Source organism: Siniperca chuatsi, linkage group LG11, assembly GCF_020085105.1.
Source record: "Siniperca chuatsi isolate FFG_IHB_CAS linkage group LG11, ASM2008510v1, whole genome shotgun sequence".
NCBI classification, from domain to species: Eukaryota; Metazoa; Chordata; class Actinopteri; order Centrarchiformes; family Sinipercidae; genus Siniperca; species Siniperca chuatsi.
Genome location: NC_058052.1, coordinates 23681629 through 23701755, shown reverse-complemented (window position 1 = coordinate 23701755; position 20127 = coordinate 23681629). Strand labels below are relative to the sequence as shown.

The window sequence follows — 20127 nt, the reverse complement described above, 5'->3', positions numbered from 1 at the left end:
ATGACACCGAATAAGCTGTTTAGAGAATGGATGGATGGATATATGATGATATGATGAGCACTGAGGTTTATAGTACTCATCTGAGCACAGTAGGTGGCAGTGTAACGCAGACATTTCCATTTCTCCCTCAGACAAACATGTGATTCAGGGAGGAGGCAGGGGACTGACAGCCGGAGGCAAAATGACATGAGGAAATTGAAAAAACAACGACAGGGGGTGGAGGGGGCAGGACAGAAAGCTGCTGGAAAATTTAGTAAAGTACAGTCTTGAGGCTCGGACAGATCAGACAATTTAAACGTTTAGATAACCAGAGGACAACAGGGAGGGACAAAAATAGAGGACGGAGAAGAGAGAAAGAGTGAGCAGGATGACAGAGAGGGAGAAAACACGATAAACTATTTTTAAAAAGTGATACACAGATGAGGGGAGGAGCAGCTCCCAGGGTCTCTGGTGATATCACTCGTACTAACACTGGTGTTGAGGTCACTGTGTGTCTCGGGGCAAACGCATTCCTGGTGACAGTTTTTAACCTTCATTTATCCCAGGAAGGTTCGCTGAGCTCATGTGTGCTCTGTATGTCAGCGATGCCCTGTCTCACACTGACGCAATAACACACATGTTCACATCTACCCAGTGAAACCACAGTCTGGCCAACAAGCTGCTCAACTGGAACAGGTAAGAATTCAGTGTCTCGCTCGAGGGAAGCAGTTGCTGTTGTTTTTTCCCCCCCGCTCAGATTTTCCCAGCCGATTTCAAAACCAGCAACTTTTGATGTTGCTGTTGATGACAAAAATATGAAATTATGAAAGACCGTTTGTCTAATCAATAAATAACCACACTCAATATAAATGATCTATGAGTGCTCTAGGTCGATTCAATCCCTGTAAACATCCACACACCCTCACACTCAACACATAATTTAATTACACAGAAGCGAATCATTTATCAGCACAAAAGCTTTTATTAAACACGGCAGGAGCTCAGACACTGTGCTCTGCTCATTTATTATACTTCACAACAGCCCCCGCAGCAGGCTCACTGAAAGCCACTGTGTGTGTGTGTGTGTGTGTGTGCGTGTGTGTGTGTTAACTGCACTGTAAGATATTCCTAATTACGCTGGCTTCAACCTTGCGTCCAACTGCAGAAGGGCAACCAGCTGCCCTGCTGGCAAGGCCAAGTGAGTCTGTCCAAAAACTGAAACGAACCTGCACATGATTCATTTTTACCTCACGAAATATAACCTGCCACTTACTGCATTAGAATAAATAAAAACTCTAAAAACAGAAATGTTATTTTTCTGTTATTTTTTGCCTAAATTGTTTTCTCTCAGTAGGTGTCATGTTTGTCTAATGATGGATATTTTTTAAAAACAATCTACAATCTTACAAACAAGGGATTTTAAAACCCCAAATTCATTCATCAGCACACCTCAGGTACCTATTAACACACACACACACACACACACACACACACACACACACAAGTTAGCCCAGATAGATTTTTGGCAAACTTGCTGAGACAACTCCCCCCCCGTATTCAATCAGAAAGTCCTTCAGCTGTAAACCTTCACTAACACAGGGCAGGTATCCCATTAAAGAGCTGTGTGCTCGCAAAGGCATTGAGGGGAGGGTGCAATATACTAGATTAAAAAGCTGAAAGAGGTTTATATTAAATGACTGTATATTGTTAAAGTCCAACTGAAATCATACCTAGTCATCCCTTTTTGCAGTGACAATGCCAACATGTTTTTTAAATGAACCGTTAATAGTTTTTATTATTAAAAGGAAGGAAAAGGGAAATATCAGAAATGCTCCTTTTCGTCTCAGCGGCTGGAGGGGCGGATCTGTGTTTGATTGACAGCAGCTGGCAGGCTGAGCTCCGGCATGGAACGAGAGACTAAGTGACTTGCGCTGTAGCTACATGACATGGGCAGACAGCGTGTTGTTAACAGTGATTTTGAAGAGACCACGCCAGCATCTAAACACACCAAAGTGAAATTTGCAGGAAAGTTAACATGCTGTTTAATGTGCTGCAGCTGAGCAGCTAATTAGCTATCTAGCCTGCAAATTTTACGTTAGCGGTGCACTTTTCCCCGATGAATGTTTGTTTGGTTGCTGGTCCACCAAGCTAAGGTGCAGGACAAGACGTGTTCATGTTTGTAAGTTAGATAATAAGGAGACTTTACCAGGAAAGCTAATGAGGGTTGTTTTTCAAAGTCTGTGGCTGACTGTCTCAAAGGAGAACACAGGACATTTGATTTACAGAGCAGAAACATAAGCTGTAGCAGACAAAAAAATGTTATTTAATTTCAGTTGGACTTTAAGTGTGAACTCCCAAAGACTGTGTTTGTAAGTCATTAAGTGTCAATTTGATTCTAGTTTGTCTTTTTACACATGCATAATAGTACCTACAATAAACATAATCCTTCAAAATGTATCTAAAAATCTCTAAAATGATCTCTATGAAGGCATCACCATCAACCAGAATGACACAAGGCTCTCCACTCCTGTGTGCGTTCAGCATGATAATTAAACCCCATCATGTTCCACCACCGTACATAATGAAAATGGGTGCTTTCCTATAGCCGACTATCTAAATTGTCAATCATCTGTGAAATAATGAGTGGTTTCTATAGTGGTGGATAATGCACCCGCGGTTAACTCTCTGAATGGTAAAGGGCAGGTGGAGATAAGAGAGCTGTTAATTTGTGCTGCGCTGGAGAGACTTGAAAACAGGTGGGACACCAGATAAAGAGAATGATTAATGTTCGAACTGCGGACATGCTGACTGTGTGCTCGCGATTGATGATGTGTACGTTGTGGGAGGCAAGATGGAGAGGAGAGGAAGAGAGGAGAAAAAGCAAAGACCTAATTAAACACACCACCAACAACCTAAATCCAAATGCCACAGGTGGCCACGCTGACAAGACAGCGGGAGTGTTGTGACTGGCTGAGAGGCTCTGGCGTCAGCTAGAGGATCCCCTTACAAGGTCCTGTTACACACAGCTTTGACAGCCGGACCTGTTGCCAAGGAGATGGCATCCCGGTAACCTCCTGGTGATGTTAAGCTGTGACTGACCTCCCACTGCCTGAGTGACCGGCTTGGTAGAGAGTGCGAGTTGGCGTGAGGGAATGGATGAGAAAGAAAGAAGCTTTTTTTGTAGAAAAAGCAGTGGCCAAACCACTTTTTTTTTGGTGAAAATTTTGAAAAATCAGGTCATCCAGTGGACACTTTGTCTGTGATGACAAGCTGCTTCTATCAGCAGTCTGTACGGATGTCCAACTCTCACTAACAGCCAGTTTGCTCTAATGTATCAAATGACGTCATGTGAAAACAATGTGAAGGGGGTCGCTTGTAGTGATGAACCAACAGAAAATTATCACCTGAATCTGTAGCTCCCCTTCGGGTTTACGGAGCTTTAGAGTGAGTTTCAGCTCATTGTTTAGCTGTCATGTTGTCATTGTTTTCAGCAAAAAGGCTCTAAAAACCCACTGTGCACTACCTGCTCAGCAGCAAACAGCAAACAGACACAGTTAGCAACTAGCTGGGGAACATAGTGGAGCATTTAGCAGCTCAGGAGTTGGTGAAGACCAAAAACAGAGCTAAAAAGAGAGTGAATACTGTTCTTAGATTAATGAGGTGGACACAAACACAACTCTAAATGAATGATAATGTTGCTCCGTAACTGCTGGATGAGCAGCTGTTTGGTAACAGGGTCACCATTTAAACTTAAAAGGTGATGATGATATATCAATGTTGTGTTCACAACTTGTTTCTGCTGCCCTCAAGTGGCCAAAGGTTATTGCAGGTTTAATGGTAGATAGTTGCCAAAACGTCCCGCCTCGTTTTTGTTATGGTTAGTAAGGTCATTATCATCATGTAGTCTTCCTAAAAAAATGTTCTAACCTTTAGAAAACCCAAAAGCACAGTTCCTTTCCAAAGCAGCAAGGCTAATCTCAACACACCCTGGGTGTGAAAGACAAAGCTCTTCAGTAGTTGAATCTCTGAACACACCATGTTCAGTGAATGTGGCGCTACATGTTTTGCATTTTTTCCTCACCATCTTCCCCCGCTGCTGCGCTGAGCGCGTCTCCCGCAGGGTGAAGACGTTGCCGCAGACTGAGATCTCCCTCCAGACGCCTGGTTTGGAGTCCTGGGTGAAGCCGTTTCGAGGGTGCATCACCAGCACGCCGTTGGTGGTCAGCCCGTCCATTTGACCATCAGCAGTCTTCCACTTAGCAGCCTTCTCCTGAGGACAGATAAAGACAATTGAAATGTTCAATATGCAGCCCTGTTTTAAACATCTGTAATGCCTATATCATGTATTATTTGTCACTCAGTTGTCTGAGAAGTTTTATTGTTGAATATTGTTATTTATATTGAGACTTGGCCCAATTCTTGCAGCACTCAAGCCCAAACATCTGAACACAACAGGGTGTGAAGCATGATATAGGAAAGGGAATAGTCAAAAATCCACTATTGACTCTCTCTCGACTTGTTTAGCAGCAGCGTTTTGTTGTACGCCCTGAAGTATGAAAATTATAAAGAGTCAGTTCCTCTTTTTTAAATACTGAGCATGTGTAAGTTCAGTGTTGTAGCCAAGGACACTTTGACAGGACATTAGCTGTCGTCCTTTCATTCAAGAAGAATGATGTTTGCTTCTGATGTTAAATGAAAAATAGATGAGAAAGTAAAAGCAAACATGACTTGGAAGAGAAAACAGGTTAAAGGTTGTAAAGGAAGACTTTTAACTTTCATATTACCAGACAAGCTGAATAACTCTTCTTTGCTCTCTTATTTTCCTCTATTTTTCTGTCACATTTCCTTGTGGTTCTTTGGTGCTTTCTCCTTTCATCTTTATGCCTTTTACTCTCTCACACTCGCCTACATGTGTCTGAAGCACCAGACGAAACACATCTCACCCCTAGGAAGATGTTCTTGGAGGAGTCGAAGCCTGCGGCGTAGATGCGTGCGGTGTAAGGCGGCGTGCGCTGGCACTTGATGCGGCAGGCGAAGCGGGAGATGGTGCTCTGGACCGACTGGGTGTCTGCGTTACTCTGGCTGCCCGCCACCGTGTCCGTCACAACAAAGTCTATGGGACTCTCTGTTGATCGACCGATCTGGTGAAGAGAGATGGAAATGTGTTATAACAAGTTTCAGACAAGATATCAAGATTAGTCAACAGCACATTCCAGCTATGAGATAATATAATAATCTATTCCCTCTGGGGAAGCTAGCTGGAAAAGAGAATAACAACAGAAAAATAGAGACAAGAGTCATTAAAAATAATGAATGCAGAATATGTACAACATGGAATTCATTAAAAAGTTGAAATATATCAAGAATGAAATAGGTAGATAATGTCAAAAAATGCATGGTACAACATCGTGAACATTTGCTATTTTTATCAAACATTTTATGCTTTTTTCTTAAACTACATGTAGGCAGATGACCTTGGAGTTTTTCATTTGGTTCATATGCATTGCTAACTTGCATAAAACCCATAATAACCTTGAGGACATTCTGTACTATGATGATGGGTACTTTGCTGCCCCTGACAGCTACCTGCATCACCACTGTACCATAATCACTGTACAGGACGGCCTCTCAGAGTGATAATGCTATAATCAAGCATCAAGAACAGGACGACTTTGGCGAAACATTTTGAAAAATGCTCAGGTAATAACGTTTATCATGTGATCTGATCAAAGGCTCCAGGACAACTATGCTGTTTCCAAGGTCAAATATGAACTTTGACCCTCAGGTATTAAATGTTCAGAAAGATGGAAATTTGAACATTTACAATTCTGCTGATGAAGATCATGTGATATGAAGGAAAGCTCAGAAACAGCCACTAAATGGACACTATGGTGGTTTTCTCAACTTTATGCCGAATTAGCTACTACCAGTTCGCACAGCTATCACTGGATTACTTTGATGCTGAAGAAAACTTAAAAACGTGATGATTCTCAGCCAAGTTCTCCAGTTATAAGGGCCGTCGTTTTCCTCTGATTTCTAAGTGGATTTAAGGATGTTTATTCGCGATGGACATCGATGATAACGATGATATCATATCTGTTTGACTGAATTATGACAGAGGAGTACGAATTTTGACACAAATTGCGGCAATCTGTGTAAGGGTTTTGAATATCTGAACTGCCTCCATGAGCTGTGTTTCACAGTAAATCAGTGGCCTAGACTACAATAACTAACTTCCTGTTGTTCTTAGATAAAAACAACTCATTCAGGCGATTATACACAAATTAAAACATACTTAAATATTATATTCCATTTCTGCAAATAGCTCCTCCTCAATGTTACACACTGGACCTTTAAGCTGTATGGGTAAGTGCAGCAGCGAAGGGGAAAAAATAAGGACTGTAACTGGTTATAAAACTCCAGTCCTGGTGATAAAAACTGAGGCTTGTTACCTGGAACATGTCTGTAGTGCTGTCATAGGTGTACTCCACCACCACCGTCTGGACTCGAGACAGAGTGTAAGAGATGCTGTGCTGGTCTTTGTTGCTTATGGCCTGATGTGACAGAAAGAAGAAAGGATAGATGAATACAGAGAAGATAAAGAGAGGGAGAAAGAGACAAAAGTAAAGAGCTTTAGATGTTCTCAAATCAAACCCTTCGCTTAAAATGTACACAAGGATTGAACCTGAACATGCTTTACAGCAAAAACACCTCAGACATCTGCTCACTGATCCTTACAGAGAACAATAGATTCACATAGGAAAAGTGGGGGTGGGAGAAGAATTCGGTTATGTAGTCACTAGCTGGACTTAACACAGCCTCAACATGTTTTCGGTCAGTCAGGACCACCCAAAGGACAGAAAAGGACAATCACTCTTCCAGACTCTAAATTACTGCAGCTAAATGCCTGGCCTGTGTGTGTGAGCAAGTGAGAGTACAAACGTTTGTGTCCACAGAGAGTCCATTAAGTGCAGATGTTAAACCAAAAAAGCAAAGGCACACACACACGCCTTATAATCCCCTGTTCATTTAACAGACTTTCAGATTTCTGGGCGGCCTTATGACTGACAATGGAAACACACGGACATGTGCTTAGAAAACGCTCAGTTACCTTCCACTGCACCGTTCACATTTGTTTCTCTTATAAACCTTCAGCGAGTTCCAGTTAAACGCTGTGTAAAAACCATTGTTCAAATACCTTTTAAACTTCAACAGAGCCTTGTACCTAATCGTTTTCCCCTTTCTGCTAACTCAGGGAAGCTTTGCTGAACTTTGCTGTCCCTTTCCTGCCGTGTCGATGGCGTGTGTGTGTGTGTGTGATACTTTAATATCACAGAACAAAAAGCAAACAGAATTTCTCAAAAGCCTTTGGTGGAGCAGCGCAGGTCAAATCCACTGAACTGGGTGTGTTTTATTTGATGTTGTCAGAGAAAAACAAAATCATACACCTACAAAGGCGACCCTTTTTAAGAGGAGAAAAGGCTATTTTCGAACTCACGCATTTGTATTTTCTTTATCATTCTGTATGTTTGTAATATGTTTCATGAAGACTACAGCCATGAAACTCACTTAAAACATAAATCACCACGTAAACTTTCAGTTAAAGAAGAAAAGGACTGAAACTGCTGATGTGTAAGGTTTCCATGACTGCAGTTTTGTGATCCCTGGGATGACTAAATGATGTGTTTGTGTGTGTGTGTGTGTGTGTGTGTGTGTGTGTGTGTGTGTGTGTGTGTGTGTGTGTGTGCGTTTCACCTTGGCTGCCTGTGGAGAGCAGGCGACGTGAACTGTGCTGGGTTTCACCCCGTTTGCCTTCGGCCTCTTACAAAGTGCAAAACGGCTTTTACGTCGGCCTCGGTCTCCGTTGGGCAGAGAGCCATTGTACCTGCACATACATACACACATACACACAAAAACATAAACACACACACACATACATACACAAAACAATAGGCCATTATTGTCTGAGCAGCAGCTGTATAATACACTGGAAAATTGGGGAAAATGCTTGAGGCATTTTGGTGCACTCCCTCCATGCAAACACACACACACACACACACACACACACACACACATAAATAGCAGCCTATACTTTTCATACATGCTTTTTTACAAAAGCACATTATGTCCCATAAACAACAAAGCCCTCCAAACATAACTCCAAAAAGGCTGAGAAAATAAACACACAAAGAGACTCATTTAGCCTGATACATGGCTGAGGAAAGGAGAATAAACAGAGGCGTTCCCTACAACAGAATGGAGTCTCTGTGACTCCCGACAACACTGTGACTGTGCTGTTGTGTCTCTGTGTGTGTGTGTGTGTGTGTGTGTGTGTCTGAGTGTGTCTTGCTTGATGTCCTAAAATAAGAAAACGTCTAGAAAACATTAATCATTTCCATCTACCTTTCAGTATATCAACAGCGTGTTTGTGTGTTTCTGAGAACTATCCCGTCTGCAGCTGATGATATTATTATAGTGCTTTGATACCGAGGTAACATGGAAGAAAAGGGGTCTGTCTCTCCCAAAAGAGTAGCATTCATAAAAATCAAGATATCGCCTTAAAAAAATAGCAGAAGGCACTAACAAAAGCTAAATTTGTGGATAGGTATGGGAATGAAATTTAAAAAAAAACTTAATGGAGAATTAAAGTGCACATAAAGTGCCAATGATTTAAACACTGTACCTGTACTTTGGGTTTAAATGTTTGTGTATGAAGCACATCGGTTGCTGTGAAACAGCAAGCATACCCAGCTGACGTCCTCTGAATATACAGAGGTTACACAAGGTTTTATTCTTTATTGCACACATGTTTTAGATAAGACAGTACCAGTGTGAAGTGATATTCCTGTTAACAGAACCACAGCTTTATAAACATTACCACATGCATAAACACAGCTCGCTACTTTAACATTGTTATGACATCTAGAAGCCACAGAAGTTATAGACTCCTCTGGCTTTGCTGATACTATACTCAACTGCAATAAATGCAACGTAATAACTCAGAAAAACAGCACAGACACGATCAGAAATTTAATTGCTTCCTATAGCTTTTTGCATGGCTATGAATTTCACAGTTTTCAGCTCATGTTTATTATTAATTTGCTATTTTTTTAAAAGCCAGTAATTCTACCTGTGGTAGTCATCCAAGTTTGGGATCTTGTTCTTTTGAAAAGTGTCTAAATATTAACAAACGTGATATGAGGCTTTTCACTCTACCAGATTTTTCAGAGCATGTATCATTACCATAAACTTTTCAAAACCAACTTTTAAGGTTTCAGAACATTTCAGAAGATTTCCACAAAAGCAGGAATCCAGTGATAAACTTTAATAAGTCACAGTCGCAGGTAAGCACGTACAGAAATCACAGGTTCATTGTTTTAAACCAGGACTGCAGACGCACTTGTAATAAATTTAAATGTTTTCTTTAAAGTAGTAAACATGAATAAGAAAAAGAGAAAATGCTGTGACTACAATGGTACAGCAGAACTAGACATGTTGTATAGGACCTCAGCACAGTTGGAACGTGTCTTTGACCAATCAGACTCTTGAAATGAAACCACCCCTTGTACTGAGTCCAGGGAAGACGGCACAGACAGGTTGTAAGGACGCCCAGCCTACAGGCAAAATGTTTCTCTGAGAGAGCTGGGATCAAACGACGCTGGGAGGGTTTATGAGTAACCATGGTGAGCGAACAGAGCCACAGCAACGTTTGGGAAGAGTAACCATGGCAAGAGCGTAACCATGGTGAAGTTTAGCCCGTATCCAGAGAGAGGGCAGGGCAGTCTGCTGGATAAAGTTCAAAGTGTTGCTGGCAGTTCAAACCCAGGTTCCCATGGGTAGCAGTAATGTGTGTGTGTGTGTGTGTGTGTGTGTGTGTGTGTGTACATGTGTTCAAATATTCTCAAAACAAGTTACCGTGTGTTAATGTGCATTTACAGGTTGTTCACACAGTGAGGCTGGAAGGACCAGAGTTAGGAAAAAGTTAGTCCGTGTGTGCAGACACATACTATATTCTTCAATTCCCGCAATTATCAACAAGTGTGTGTGTGTGTGTGTGTGTGTGTGTGTGTGTGTGTGTGTGTGTGAGAGAGTTCCCTTCAAACACTAGTAAACTAAAGCTCAGTGGGCAGCAACAAGCTACCACTTATACAGTAAACCTATAAAAACATAAAGACAGGTTGTGTGGGTAATTACTGCCTATGGCTGAGTCACTCTCTGTGTCTCTGTTTACATGTGTTAATATTACAATGTTATTAGACTAAAGGTAGAGGCTGCCAAATATGCCAAACATTTATTTTTTTAAACATACAGTGCCTAAAAACATAGAAGCTAAAAAGTAGATATTAAACTACAAAATAGATGTTAAAATTTGTATTAGTGCCAAACTAAATATACACAGTGTGGAAGTGAGCTCCATCTCCACGTCTGCATGTATACTGTCTAACAAATTAACAATATTCTACCAATGAAACACAGCTGCATTTGAGGTTTGTGGCATATGTGAAAATGCATTTACATTGACATGCATGTGAACACACAATTACTATGTTAATACAGAATCACACACATATAACGACGAATTTTACTTGAATTTTAATTTTCTTTAAACTGACTTTTCTTGTTTTTTTATCTGTTTTCTTTGAAAACCACGTGGTTTTATGACTTGTGTGTTTTATTTTGCTGCCTTTGTGAAGCACTTTGTAACATGGATTTTGAAAAGTGCTCTATAAATAAAGATTATTATCATTATTATTATCATCATTATTATTATTATTAAGACAGACAGAGATAGATTTGGAGGGACTGCAATGTATCCAGTGATGTCACAGTTGTTTAAAAAGTCACATGGATGTCCAGTGCGCATGTAAACAGACCGTCCCCAGAGACGCTGCAGCATTCCTCCAGATTAGGCCATTAGCATCACTGGGCTTCAAACATGGTAATGTTGGACTGGGGTTAGCGAGGAGGTCAGACTGTGCTATGTGTTGATGGGGTTCTCTATTAGTATTTTCATGTGCGAGCCTGTTCTTGGTCACACAGGAGTCTCAGTTAAATCCAAGCACTTGTTTCAGCCTGCTGGGAGAACCAGATGGGTGGGGAGATTACCACAGATGAGCCGTTTAGTTAGCAACATCATGAAAAACTTCTGTACTGGCTTGCAAGTAATTTACAGCAATTGTTCTTTACCTAGTAAACCAAAACCAACCAAATAAGTATAATTACTGCACACAGAAAACAGATTTCAATGACAAACATAAAGAATTATTACTAACATCATCAGTATTAGGATAACAGGTTTTTTTGTCTACTACTACTACTACTACTACACTGGTTTACAGTTTAGCTCGTACTCTTATCCAGGGTTAGCTCATGAATCGTCCATATCTATATATCAGCAACTGAAGTGGAAATCAGTTTGATTATCAGGGTGGAATGTATTTTTAAACTCCTTTTGAGTTTTAGTGTTTTTCTGGATTGTAGCCATGCCACGACTTAAAGGTCCCTGCGGAGTTTTTGAGCGCTATTGATCAATGTTTTTATTAGTGGGTCCCCGATTTGTTTGTACTGTGCATGTGCACTGTACATTCCTGCACATGGTTTGACGTTATTCCGCTGATCATCAGCCGCGATAACGTGCAAAGAAGAATGCAAGCTGGCGAAAACGGATACAAATGATGCACGATTTAAAATATTAAAAAAAATTGGCTTTGCAAATACTTTATTAGGAGGGAAATACACCTAAGACGTTTGTCAGGCCTCAAGGATACACACATGCATTTTGGTGAGAAACACTGAATGTAAACACAAGTTTATGTCTGTTTACAAGAAAACTTCACAGAGCAAGTCGGTGTCAGTAAAATTTAGCTGCACCTGGAGGGAAGTAAGCAGCCTTTTACCATTTAGCAGTGAGTTTTCTCAACTTTAGGGGCAACCTCATTCACAACAGGGTCCTGAGCAGCCTGGTGATAATATAATGGGTTAATTGCAACAAATATCACCGACTGTACCCTTTTTAAGATTCTGCTCTCAATGTTAGTAGCTACATTAAAGCTGTGTTTGAATGGGCAAAAAGAGCATCCTGTGCTGTCATGGCCTTATGTGGCTTTTATATTGCATAAATCACAGGTTACATTATTATTGATAATAAACAGTTTGTCCTGCTGAGTGTCACAGTGATAGATTCACGTCCCTGGAGTAGGTCAGACGATAGAGCATGGTGCTAATGTCCGAGTTAGGGGCTCAACTCCCACTGAGGCCACACACAAAACATACTGTAATGCGTATTAAAGAGTTCACTACACTTAGAGCAGCCTTACTTGCAGACACAGAGTGCGACAGATCATGTCATCCAGCAAAAAAATGCCCCTATTGACCTTTTAAAACGGGTGGCCTGACCTAGAATCAAAAAGCGGAAAAAGCTGAGCAGAACGGAAAACTGGGGTTCTCCCTTGTAAAGGCATGGAACTGCGTTTACTGCTCACTGTGTTTTTCCACTAGGGAAAATGTCCACGGTCATCTCCCTGACAATAACGCTCCAGCACAACCCAGAACAACAAACTGTGAGTCAGCTGTGAAACCAACTGTGTGTGTCTGAGTGAGACATAAAAATGTATGTGTATATGTGAGTGTCTGTGCTGTACGTGCACAAGAAAGTGTGTGTGTGTGTGTGTGTGTACGTGCGTGTAAGGAGTCTTTCCGACATCTGCATTCCTCTGTGGAGTGGGCTGGGACGGGGAGTGGAGTGGAATAGCCCTTTGGGGAATAAACAGGAGACAGACAGATAAAGGAAGTCCTTCACCGTCAGTTGTTATTGGAGAAAGTATGTGTGAGTGTGTGTATGTGTGCAGTTATATGTCTTCTACGCTGAAGATGCAGGGTGAGGTGGAGGGTTTTTCCTACAGCTGAGTATGTGGACTTGAGTCAAAACAAATCTCTGGAGGGAGAGACAGCCAAGGTGTTTGTGATGAGTATGCTCCTGGCCAAAATTGATCTCATCTTGTAATATATCGAGTAATGTGGTTCATCTCATGTTCCAAAAAATACTAAATCCTAACTCTGTGCGTACTCTCAGTATATGAGTGCAACCGGACAATAATATCAAAACTGTTTATATTGTTTTCTGGAAAATCATTTCCGTTTGATTTCCTGTACCACTGCATTAGTTCACATCCTGTGGTCAATTTTTCAACTCTGTTGAGCTTGTTAGATGATATCCGCAAGTTAATTGACCAATCAAAGTGCTTCTGAATCCTTACTGTTTATTCCCTGGGGACACCACAGCAATAGCTCTGTTTCTCTTTGTAACCACTATTTCCATTGTTCTTAAGTTATGGTTATCTCTATCTCTACCACTAATTATAGTGTGCCATCATTGGCATATAGAGTAAACAAAAGAACAACACGAAGCCACATCAAATATATACAAAATTGTGTGCCACGCTGTGTTCAGACTGTGCGTCTGTATTGAGGTAATTTAGGGTTTACTGTTAGTATCCTGGTGCCTTAAAGGGGGAGTTTTCTTGTAAACGAACACAAATTATGTTTACATTTAATGTTCCTCACCAAAACGCATCGTGTGTATCCTTGAGGTCTAACAAACGTGCCAAAATGCATTTCCCTCTACATAAAACATCTTTAAATCACAACTTTACATCCATGTTTACTTGCTAGCAGTCTTTTTTCCTGCCTTTGTTGGCACATTACGTCCATCGTCAATCAGTATAATACGCTGAAACCGGCAACAGGAATGTGTATCACATTTTGAGTGTGAGTCTTAATACAGATTAAGAGGTTGAAAACTGTCAAATTTCACATTGTCAAAATTATGACTAAGAGGTGAGTTTGGTTTTTAAAAGGAAGGTTTCAGTAACTGGGTAGGTCACATTTTCAGGTCCATGTGCAGAGTGAATTCATGTGGTTTAAAACTAGCACTCAGATACTGGGAGTGTTGGAAACACTTGGACTGAACTACAACAGCCAACAACTGTGACCAACATGTCCAACCATTATCAGCCATGACTCATAGATCCAACAATGACCAATACAGCCAATCGTGGCCAATACACACAGCTCATGTTCAAGCTACTCAACATAAAGTACATAAGAAAAGAGATCTTAAAAAAATCTTAAACCTGCAATAACTGACTTGTGAGCAGCGGAAATAAGATGTGAACACAACACAGTTTCTTATTTACACATCCAGCAGTTATGGAGCAACAGTATCATTCATTAGGAGTCGTGTTTCTGTCCAACTGGTGAATGTAAGTCCAATATTCACTCTCTTTTAGCTCTGTTTTTTGTCTCCACCAGCTCCTGAGAGAAATATCTGGCTCTTTAGCTGCTAAATGCTCCACTATGTTCCCCAGCTAGTCTCTAACTGTGTCTGTCTGCTGTTTGGTGCTGAGCAGGTAGTGTACAGCAGATTTTTAGAGCTTTTTAATCTGAAAACAGCTGCCTGCTGCAGCCAAAAATGACACTATGTGAGCGGTGAGAGTGAATCAAAACAGTAAAGTTGCAGCCGGACAGCTAAACAATGAGCTGAAACTCCCTAAAAGGCTCTGAAAGGCTGAGATTCAGGTGATAATTCTCTGTAGGTTCATCACTGGTGACCGCTTTCACATTATCATTTGGTACATTGTTATTCTAAAAATATTGATTATAGCCGCCTTAATATCACGGTCTTAGGATTGTTTTTTTATAAGAACTGTTGGAAGAAATGTCAGCTAAAAAACAACTAAATATCCTTATTTTCATCTTGACCACAATGTATTTTTGACATTAGTGTTTGTTTGTTGTCATTAATTTAACCAGTAGAATTGTGTAACACAATAACACCAAATTGTTACTTCATCACAAAATGATTTGATTTGTGTTTAAGCATCTCACCTACAGTACCTTCAACTTACTTCTTATTCAGACCATAATTTTAGTGTCAGAGGAACATTATCAGCCACAGATCTGACTGCTGCACTCCTGACCTTGGACTACTTGTAATTTAAGTTAAACTTTTATCAAGCCATATTTAAGCTTATTTGATTGATGCAAGTCAGTCTGAATAAAAACAGCAGTTATGTTGGAAAAAAATTAAAAAAGGAAAATTAAGATCCAATCACAGAGGTGTGTTCTGGATGTAGTGATGGGTATCTGTGACTTGTTGCTTACCCCAGCACAATGAGCTCTCCATACTTCACTGGCACTTTGGTGGAGGCGGTGGTGGAGATGTTTTCCTGCTCCGGGGAGTACATTGGGCACGGCTGATTGAGGCTTGGAGGAGGAGGAGGGGAGGCAAGATCCAACAGAGCGAGGGAGACAGGAAGGGGACAGGAGGGGAAGGGAGGGAGGAGGTGCTGATCGAATGGAGCACGGGGGAAAGGAGGAGAAGGAAGGGGAAGGGTCAGCTGAGCCTCAGCTCCACCCTCTCATGCTTCATGTGTCCGTCTCTCGCAGTGCCACTTGTCCTGCCCTGCAGAGTGACAAAGAAAGGATTAACACAAAGATTAAAGTATTTACTCAAGTTGGCCTAAGTGGAAGAAGCAGGATTCAAATGCAATTTCTATCTTAAAATTTTACGTGTTTTCTAGATTTCTAGAGATTTCAGTTGATGTTTAGTTTTATGCATGTGGCCAGCGCTCACAGTTTCTCATGACAACAAAAAATCCTGCTAGCTTTTCTACCTCCTGAAAACCTTCCACTGAATACTAGATGTGAGCAACAACGCCCCCTTATTCATTTGAATGAGGGGGTGCGTTGGTTCTGCAGGGATGCAAACACAGAGGGCTCTAGCAAAAAAACAAACAAACAAAAAACAGGGTTGTCTGGAAAAAAACTTGAACCTGGCTCAACGTTTTCCACAATGCAATGCAACATCATCCGCCAATGAGCTGCGTTGGCCAATCAAATAAGAGCAAGCACGTAGTCCTGGTAGATTACTTCGTAACATGAACTGTCCTCATGACTGTCGTGGGGAAAGATAAAATGATTGCGATAGCTTTCCAAAATTGTAAAATCCCATCTCATAGCATTTGAAGCCGCTTTGCAGAGTTTTGGCGTCTGACAATCCTTCAAACTCGTGGATCTGTTACTCAAGATAGACTTCCTGGATCGCACAACAGGTCCCCATCAATGCGACCCCTTTCATTTTTTAAACGAAATTTTTTTTCTGTCTGAATGCCTGCTAACGACGGGAATTGTTAACCAATTAGTTGTTCAAATGCAAGTGTTGTGCTTGTCCATGGGTGGGAAGCCAGTGAGGGATAACATTTTTGTCACTGTACTAGCAACTACTACTGGTTGGTCAGGGGGCTTTCATGGGGAGGGATGGGACCTCCAGGACATCATGAACCCCCCTCGCACTTCACCATCCCAGTGAAGCTCCTCACTGACGGGTAAACAGATGCAGGAGGCACATGTCTGTCTACTTCTTCCAGGTCAACTGTGGAGTTTGCAGTGACAAGGACCACAACACAAAGGGTAAGGGGCATTTCAAATAATGAGAATAGAAAATCAGGAAAACTATCTCTTTAAGCCATACATAGCCTAATTTTAACCAAGATATTTAGAGCCACTTTAAATGGCTAAAATTGCTTTGTAGGTACAAATGCAAAATATACTCCCACACACTTCAACCTCTCAAGATTTTATTGCAAAGGTTCAAATAAAAAGGCCTTCATCAGAACATCAGGGATATGACTAAGGTCAGGAGTACACATGACTTATTCCTCTTACTGAGTGAGGTGGGTGTCTGTTAATGCTGACTTCAAAGAATGACTCAAAAACACACACTGCTTTATAAATACACAGGAAATCACAGCGAGGAGCAGAGAAAAAAAGAAGACATGAGAAAATGGAGAGGATGAACTTCCTGTTACAACAGCTAAGGAAGATTTTGTGCATTCTCGACATCACAGGTTTACTCATGACCTTTATTGTATGTCCTCCCCTTTCTCCCACTCATTTGACAAAAAACGCTGAATAGCTATCTTTCAAAACAAGAGTGGAATAGAAACAATAACATCACTTCACTTCCAGGCAGTCCTCCTCATATGAAGCTGAATATTTCTCCTACAATTCCCAGAGTGTCTTTCTGCTAAGAGAATGCAAAATCACACATGAATAAAGCATAGGAAGTAAAGTGTTTTGATGATGAGTATGGATGGGGGATTTCCTAAACACTCTCACTGAGCACTGAAGAGCACGAAGGCTGATACAGTCCCATCAGACCAAGTGGTAGAAGTTCATACAGAGGCCCTTCAAGTAAGCATTATTCAGCATGGACGAAGGCGATGTTCATATGAGCATCTGAGGAATCAAAAATGGACAATATACCCTGTATTTCAATAAGACCTATGAGTTAAGTGATTGACGTAGTTCATGAAAATACAGCAACATAATTCATGAAATCTAGCTGAACGTTTGAGTGCATCACCAACATCATGTAACATCATCCACTTCGACTCTGTGAGTTTCATAGATGCTAAATGTCCCATGTGAAAACTACCTAACATGTATTAAGATGCCTGTGTTCAGCGTGCATTTCAAAACTTTACCAGATGTCTTCCCCCTAACAAACGGAAATCATTTTATCACCCATGACAGATTTAGCTTAGCATAGAGACTGAAAACAGAGGGAACCTGCTAGCCTGGCTCTGTCCAATGGTTACAAAATCTGCCTACCAGCACGATCACTAATTAGTGGACTAAAGCTCACAAATTAACATGTTATATCTTGTTTGTAATTGTTGAAGTGTAAATCAATAATTCATAATTTCATGGGCAAAGCTTAGCTAACTGGCTGCTGGCTAGTTATAGCCTTATATTTAATAGAGAGCTGAAGTCTCTGTTCCTTCTGTAACTCATACAATCTCTCATTCGGAATTTCTTTCAGTGCGGAAGTGCGTTCCTGGGGTTTAACGTTACTTTTCATATTCTAAGACAAATTGGCATCCATTAAAGCATTTGCTATAAGAAGTTGAAACCCTCCTGAATTAGCTAAACAAAGATTACTTTGTGTGCATGCAAAAAAGTATAGCTCCCATGAAAATCTATACTCTCTTTAAATGTAATTTTTTTTTTACTTTTAAGCTGTAATCGCTGTTGTATAAAAACTTTGCTGCTCTCTGTCCTGCTGTTATAACAGACATGTCTGCTAGCTAGCTGCGGCTCCTCGACTCACCCACCTTTTTTATCGAGCAGAGATGTTTAGCCTGCGAATGTCTAAGGCGTATGGGAAATGGTGCTTGTTAAAGTCCGCTAAAAAACTGAATAAATTTAATAAACAATGATATTAGATTGTTTTTTAAAAACTACTGTCCTTCTCTAAACAGATTGAGTGAACCACACCACAGTACAGTATGTTCACGCCTGGTATAAATCTTCTCATCTAACTCTCTGCCACAAAAAGGAAAAATAAATATTTCCTAAAATGCTAAACTATAACAACTACAACTGTTGTTTTTATTTTCTTTGATCTAACCTGCATGAAACAGTATGCACACTGCAAAGTTGGACTGGAACCGAATATTCGACTATTCAGATATGCGTTCGTTGGGTAGGTATTTGATTTTCAATTTTGGGATTTGGATATTTGCTGCTCCACTATCACCAGCTTAGCTTAAGAGTTTAAAAGTTTTAAAATTCATTGAAAAAAAAAGATAGATGTAATCATCCAAAATTCACAGCATGTTTTTATCTAATGAAATATTCTACTTCAATCCATATTTGTTGGCACTTAGCCTTTCACAAACATTTAAGCCAGGGTGCGATTATTTTTTCATCATTATTTTATGCCTTGATTGGATTGGCCTGCTGCCTACATGTATTTATTTTGACAAAACTGACGAGTGATATTCATTAAAGTTGATTTAATAAAAAAACTAACTCATTTAATCCACTTTCACTTTATTTAAATTGAGGATTTTTTTTAGGGTTATGACATAACCAAAATATGAATGTCTGTCATCAAAATTTGATGACAGACATTGGAAACATCATTCGAAAACCTCAACAGAAGCTTTGAATGTAAAAAAAAAAAAGACATTCTGTGCAGCCCTAACAGTTTATTTACATAATTTTCATAGTTGGCAAAGAAAGGCTTCCCTAAGTTCAGCTTTGGTCAACGTTTATTGGGCCACAAGCATAATTGGCTGCTGGAGAAAGACTGGTGAATTGTTGTTCATGTTGACATGTTGCCTGAGCACACAAGAGAAACAAAACATTTGTATGGAGAGTCCTTGAAAGGTCAATATGTCAATATATGAGTAAGTGAGGAGAAGGGGATAACACATTTATCCACCAACCACAGAGAATACTGCATCTCCAACTACAATCACTGTCAAACATATTTGAAATGATACTTAACCAACAAGACAAGTTACTTAAATGAACATATACTAAAAAAATCAGAAGAACTGAATCCTGTAACAAAAACACTCTTTAGAGAATCAATCTGTTTGCATATCTTATAGGTGAAAGGTCACATGTTCACACTCCAAACAGCTCGACTGGCGTGTTTTAAGAGTGCCCTACCTGCTAACTGAAAACCTACCTGCTCATGCATCCTAACAATCATACAAACTGTTTCACAGCCTCGTACTTGAAGAAGTAACACATCCTGATTTCTCGCTCCCAAAGTGTTCACATCATGTTAACGATCTATTTTCAGTGTATCATACCACAACATCAGTATATCTGTGAACTATAAACAGCTTCATCACACACAGTGAGAGGGAGAAAAGAGGGTGGAGGTGAAACAGTGGTGGCACAGACAGAAATCACATCAGGGTTCAACACATTTAAGTTAACACAAGCGTTTCATTTAGTTCATCCAGCAACCTCTTACAGACATTTTTTTTAACAGTTAAGCAGTTAGTACGAATGGTTGTGAATCTTTTCAGGTTTGTCCGACAGAGGACAGTGATGTCGGGGTGGAGGGAAGGATGTTGTATTCTGGATGGAGGCAATAAAAGCAAAATGGAGGACCTGGAAGAGAGTGCAGGAAGAAGGGTGGAGGTGAAGACGGGTGTGTTCGAACTGCAAAACTGGATGTAAGCCAGAGCCCCACCTGCTCCCCTGACAGAAGGGGTTAATCCCTCATACTCACACACACATGCAGCATTGTCAGTGCATACTAAAACACTATGCTCCAAACTG

General features: G+C 40.5%; 1 protein-coding gene across 3 annotated transcripts in view; it reads right to left on the bottom strand.

Annotated features, from left to right (window-relative positions):
* Window positions 1–20127, bottom strand: part of peli1b (pellino E3 ubiquitin protein ligase 1b) — a 49747-nt gene that overhangs the window by 5789 nt on the left and 23831 nt on the right. For 2 of the 3 annotated variants that reach the window (XM_044213622.1, XM_044213621.1), the window contains 6 exons: window positions 15142–15442; window positions 12661–12732; window positions 7735–7864; window positions 6432–6533; window positions 4923–5120; window positions 4061–4249 (listed from right to left, as the gene is read on the bottom strand). In XM_044213622.1, the coding sequence (XP_044069557.1) occupies window positions 4061–4249; window positions 4923–5120; window positions 6432–6533; window positions 7735–7864; window positions 12661–12732; window positions 15142–15224 (774 nt within the window). In that variant the 5' untranslated portion in view covers window positions 15225–15442. The remainder of the gene's footprint in view (window positions 1–4060; window positions 4250–4922; window positions 5121–6431; window positions 6534–7734; window positions 7865–12660; window positions 12733–15141; window positions 15443–20127) is intronic. The other variant, XM_044213623.1, reaches the window with a different exon arrangement.